At 48.7% G+C, this 5,780-nt stretch overlaps 1 protein-coding gene across 2 annotated transcripts; it reads left to right on the forward strand.

Moving 5' to 3' along the window:
- Positions 1-1,171: 1,171 nt before the first annotated feature.
- LOC102964105 (probable cystatin-15) lies at positions 1,172-5,379 on the forward strand. 2 transcript variants are annotated; one of them, XM_042979749.1, is made up of 3 exons: positions 1,172-1,476; positions 4,316-4,423; positions 5,179-5,379. In XM_042979749.1, the coding sequence occupies exons 1-3, from the start codon at positions 1,282-1,284 to the stop codon at positions 5,257-5,259; spliced, it is 384 nt and encodes a 127-aa protein (XP_042835683.1). In that variant the 5' UTR covers positions 1,172-1,281; the 3' UTR covers positions 5,260-5,379. The 2 variants fall into 2 exon arrangements, with proteins under 2 accessions (XP_042835683.1, XP_007096636.1); XM_007096574.2 differs by having other exon boundaries at positions 1,174-1,476; positions 4,313-4,423.
- Positions 5,380-5,780: the final 401 nt, after the last annotated feature.

The raw sequence follows: 5,780 nt of genomic DNA on the forward strand, positions 1-5,780 counted from the left end.
AGGTTACACTGGCCACTCTAGTCATCCTGCTGCCAGGAGTAGAGAGGAAGAACCAGTGTCGGGGCCCTGAGCTCCTCGGGGGAGGAAACACTCAGACTCAGACATATTTGGAGGTAGGTTTTAGAGCCCTTGTGATGATTGTCCTTAGATGCCCATACCTCCAACCATATACTGATGTGCAAAAGGGAAGGTGTTCACAAGAGTGTCTGTCATTTTGGCCACACTCCCATCTCTTCCTGGGGTAGCCCCAGTGTGTATTTATGGCCTGTCCCCACAGCTGTGGCCTTGGCCCCGTACCCTCTCTGGGATCATCATCAATATGTTTGTGTCTATTTACTCCATGCCCAAGTGGAAAAATCCTTCCCTTGCATAGTGTCCTCATACATGTGGGCAGCATGTTGTACTTTCCCTGTCTGCTCACTCCCCATTGCTTTGTATGAAGTCAGGCAAGTACCATAGTACCTCTCCTCTGTGAAAAGCCTGACAACAATGGCATGGCAAAAGCCATGGGATGTCAAAGTTTCAGAGCTGTGTGGAAATGCATGTGGGCTGGGGCTGAGCCAGGTCTGCCCTTCCCAGCTCCTGACCCATGTCCATGGCTGCCATCCAGCAGAGACCTGCTCTGGTCTAGTATACCCCCCTTGTCCTGGGCATTCTCTCCACCCATCCCAGGACATTAGAAATCTCTCTCCCCACTGACAAGTACAGTCAGACCTCATGGCAAGTAGGTCAGTAGGTGCCAGAGGTGATGGAAAGGATGGTACCCCAGCCCCAGTGGTCGCCCTTCCCTGTACCCTCCTGATGCCCCCAGGGGTAATAGGTGGCAGCCATGGTCAGAGGTAGACCTGGCTTTTACCTCAAATCCCCAGGACTCAGGGCCTACCAGTGTTCCTAAGTGTTCCTGTGACTTGCCAGTTGTAGGATACACTGCCATGAGAGGAAGAGAGGTGGCTTCAAGGCCCCCAATCAGGGCCTATTTGGGCTGGGCTGGGGCAGGGGGATGTAGCCCTGCAAACAGAGCATCTTTCATGTGTGTCCCTGTGTCCAAGGCTTATGGAACAAAGGAGTGGAGATTGAGAGCTTCTGCTCTGCTTTCTGTTTGTAAAGATGGGAGGGACAAGGCAGGCAGTGAAGGGGAGGAGCTGGACAGAGCACTGGCCAACGGCCAGGGACTCCTTGGGGTAGAGCTGTGTGGGATGCAGAGCTGCAGAGAGTGGGCCCACACCAGCTGTTACCCTGCCATCTGTGTGCTGCTGGCCTCCAGGGCTGACACCAGACAGCATGCTCCTGAAGGCACCTTTGCTTCTGGGGCTCATTACACTGGTGTCTCATGTCTGTAGTTCTGACTTTGTGGACATTAGTAGGAGAGCAAATCACTTTGCCCTGTGTGTGGAGTTTGCAGTGTTCCATTTCAACCAAGTCTATCCAGATGAGTATGCATACAAGTTGCTGTGGGTACGGCGAAGCCAGCGCAAGGTAAGTGCTGTATCCTCCCTCCCTGTGGCTCCATATTCACCTAGAGACCACACTTAGGAGGGGCGAGTCCTGGATCCACAGGGAAGAGCATTCCTAAATGCCCAGATCTGTTTTTGTCTGTTGTATCATCATTTTAATTTGGCAAATATTGGTAAAAAAACACAAGTTCTCATTAGAAGTGTTCCAGGTTTCCAATTTGTTTTCCTTATGAGTGAGGCCCCTGAATAACAAAGGGGAGAAGGAAAGAAGTGAGCAGAAAGCAAGTACTGAAGACAGAGATCCAGCTGCGGAGTGAAAGAGGGAAGAACAGGGGCTGATGAGGCAGCTGAGAGAAGCTAGAGTGGGACAAACAAGCAAGAAACGCTAAGAAAAGCGGTAGATGGGAAACAAAATCCTGAGAAGGAAAGGCATGACAGCAGTTGAGCTGTGAGGCTCCTGTATGAAGCACTGTGGGTCCAAGCCTGGGTGGGAGATGGCAGAGACGACAGGCAGGGATGTGTTCTCATGTGACTGTTATGCTGGTGAGGACAGGCCAACGGCCCCCAAGTTCATAAGTGAAATAGTGGAAAGCTGGGGCAAGAGCTGCACGTGTGGGGGCCCAGGGCTGAGGGGAGGTGAGAGGTATGGGGAGTGGTCAGGGAAGGCATCTAAATGACAGGTACTCCTGGAAGGACCCAGTCACATGGAGGGTGGGGATAAGGAGGGCAGGCAGCTGTGGAGAGGACCCTAGAGAAACAAGCAACAAGTGTCCCTGGGGATGGCCTGAAATTCCAGGGACTGGATTTGCTATGAAAGAGGTGCAGAGAGGCAGGAGTACAGTGGGAAGTGGGACTAGGGGCACCTTTCAGGGCCCCAGGTGAAGACTTGGGATGTTATCCTTGGAGTTCTGGAGACCCATGGAAGGGGTTCTCTCAGAGGCTCCACAGCCACTGGGATGCAGTGATCACTGGGAAATGGAAGAAGTGTTGGCTTCTGTATCTGTTGGAGGTTGATGTGGAGTGCACTGGTATGAGGGTGTGAAAGAGGCTCAAGGACGGACCCTGGGTGTTTTTCCAGAACACATGGGTGTGCAGTGACTCTATCAACTGAAAAGACACAGCAGGTTTGGAGAAGACACAAATAGATCTGGGAATTTAGGATTCCTGAAACAGCCCAGGCAGAAGAAGGTCTTGTGTTATAGAGCCTTAAAAGCGAGAAAGAGGTTGGGTCTGATAGAAACGTGTCATTAGTCTCTGTCGGGAAAACCTTTCCCACTGCTGTTTATTCTTACCATTTTGTGCTTTCTTTGGACAGAATACATACTGCTGTCCAGAACTCATTCTGTCCATGCCCAGATTCTGGTCCCCGCATGAACTGTCCTGAGCCAGGATAGCCTACCATGCCAGCAGGGCTCTGATGGAGAGGGTCTCAACTCTTCACCACATTCCTGAAGACGGCCCATGCACATAGCCCACCAGATTCCTTCACTCTTTCCCATTTCCTTACCTTCCGCCTCTTCCTTAGACAGCAGCCAGCCCTGGACACCTGGAGGCTTCAGGAGCTCCTTGGGCATAGAGACCACAGTTGCTGCTTCAGCCCCTGTGCCCTGTCCCAGCTCAGGGTCTGGCGAACATGCAAGTGGGGCTGGTGGTGCATGAGTGTGTGTGTGCGTGTGTGTGTTGGTGGTGTGTGTCATGTTGATGGTACATGTCTAGGTATGAGTGGGTATCATGTGTCAGCTGTAAGAACTGAGTCTCAAATGAAGTCAGCTTTCTAGACAATTCCAAATCAGTCCACTGAGAGGCAGATTTCTCCTTATGGTGAATTCTGACTATATTTCTATGTTTGAGTTCTTCCTCTTTTTTTTTTGTTTTACTTAAAAATTTTAATGTTTATATTTGAGAGAGAGAGAGACAGGGAGAGAGAGAGAGAGAGAGAGAGAGAGAGAGAGAGAGAGAACAAGTGGGGGTGGGAGGCAGAGAGTGAGACAGAGATACAGAATCCCAAGCAGGCTCCAGGCTCTGAACTGTCAGCACAGAGCCCAACACAGGGCTCAAACCCATGAAGTGGGAGATCATGACCTGAGCTGAAGTTGGACATTTAACTGACTGAGCCAACCAGGTGCTCCTGTTTGAGTTCTTCTTGTGCTTTTGTGGATTTATTTCTATTTAACAAAATAAAATAATAACTTTTAATAATTCCTGATAGAAGCCTAACAAACACATGGAACAACACTGCTTTGTAAATATCCACCTTAATGAACATTAGCAAGAAGAGCCTTTCTGTATAGCCAGTTCCCACATGAAGAGAGGCAGAGCATTCCCAGCCCCCAGGACCCTCTATGTCCCCATCTAGATGCTGTCCCAAAAGGAATGGCAAGCTCTGATGGCTGATCAGTGGACTAACACACCTGTTATCCTACTGTCCAGAGAAGGACTCACTGGTGTTCTCACATTGTGTCTGGCTGATGCTGTGTAGGTGTCCAATGAGAGATGGGTGGTGCTGTCAGTGTTGCTGCAGACCATGCAGGCACCTTGCTGTGCAGTCTTCCATTCTGTGCATTCATGGTGCTGTGAATGTGAGTAAAAGCTACAGGTCATCAGGAAGAGTGCTACAGGGAAGATTCTAGTGCATGTACATATGGACATCTTCTTATAAGAAAAAAGGGAAAATGAAGAGGAAAAGGTGAAATAAAAAATCATTTAAAATTAGAAAAATAAGAGTCATCACACATACATATGTCCTTATTCATTTACATATGCACATTCACAGTTTTTGCCTGTTTTCCTTATGGTTTTCTGTTTTTCTCATTAATGAAAAGTATTTCACTGCAGTTTCTACAATTTGTTCTTAACAGCAGTTTACTTTGATATATTTAATGGAGTTGGAGTTGGGCCAAACCATTTGCTCAAAACAGGATGAAGATCTGGAAAACTGTCCCTTACAAGAAGGCCCGAGAGAGAAAAAGGTTTGAGAATATGATGAACATTCACATAAAGGAGGGTTGATGGGAGGAGGCTTAGGGAAATTGTCAGGGATGGTCATGGGCCAGAATGAGAGTCTGGCTCCTCTCTCCCCAGGTTCCAGAGCTTCCCATTGAAGGGGGATGTGGTCATTCCAGGCAGACAAGAGCTGCTCCTAGAAGGGCAGCGAGCTGAGCCCTGTACTTACAGCTGGCCTCTATAGTAGCCTTCTTGTGTTATCATCTATGAGCTGATCTTATTCAGGAGACTTGGACCCCAGGCATGAGCCTCAGTCAGGATGATGCTCAGCCAGGATGGGTGCTTATCTCGGTACTCCCATCCCAGACTTGGGGGTAGCATCCTTTCAGGGTAGGTTTGCAGCTGCTGCTGAGTGTTGGCAGCACTAGTTGGACCACCTCCTGGGCAGTCTGCTGGCTCCCTAAGAACTCAGGGGGGCGGGGGCGGGTGCTTAAGGCAGCATAATCTGCACTGACAAGACTCTGAAAGGTCTTGTAATGGTCACGTAATGGTCCCACCACATGCCCTCTCAGGAACCCTTGTTCCACATGTGCAGATTCAGCAACCCCTGCCCATTATTCTGGTGGAATCTTAAGCTCCTCAAGTCCTACCCCAGGTCACTGTTTGTTTTTGCTTTTCATCTTTTGTAGTTTTTCATGCACCTTGAACTCCTATTCAGTCCTTCATGCTAAATGTTCTCCATGTGTGAAACTGTTCTAATCTCATAATTACTTTTTTTTAGGTGGACTGCACCTTTGTTGTGGATATCAGACCATGGCTTTCCCAGTTCTCCCTCCTGAACAGCACCTGTGTGCAGAAATAGGCTGGGAAGGGGCCCCTGGCTCCTCATACAAAAGATCCTTTTCCTCCAGAGAGCAACAGTCAGTCTGTATGTAGTCCCAGGTCTGTTCAGCACCAGGAGAATTAAAAGAATCTCAGAGCACTTTTTGGGTCCCTGTCAGTTTTGCACTTTCCTGAATCATTTTTATTTTATAAATGTTGCTGCTGTGACAAGAAGTACAGAATTGATCATCCTTATTATTCTTACATTGGCTATTGGTGCACAGTGTTGAGTCAATCAGACTCCCCAACTCATGGGAGGCTGCCCTCGTGGTTCTTTCAGGGCCCCCACTGGTTGGTTGGTATATTTATTCATTCAGTCATCCATTAATATAACCATCCATCCGTCCTTCCATCCATCCATCCATCCATCCATCCATGTATCCATTTCTTCACTCATTCTCCAATCTCTCCAACCCCTCATCTATTCCACTCAAAAGGAATGCAATTTTGTGAGGGAACATCCACCTGTATCTTCTTTATTTCAGCACTCACAACGGGGTG

The sequence above is a fragment of the Panthera tigris genome, chromosome A3, assembly GCF_018350195.1.
Source record: "Panthera tigris isolate Pti1 chromosome A3, P.tigris_Pti1_mat1.1, whole genome shotgun sequence".
Lineage (NCBI taxonomy): Eukaryota > Metazoa > Chordata > Mammalia > Carnivora > Felidae > Panthera > Panthera tigris.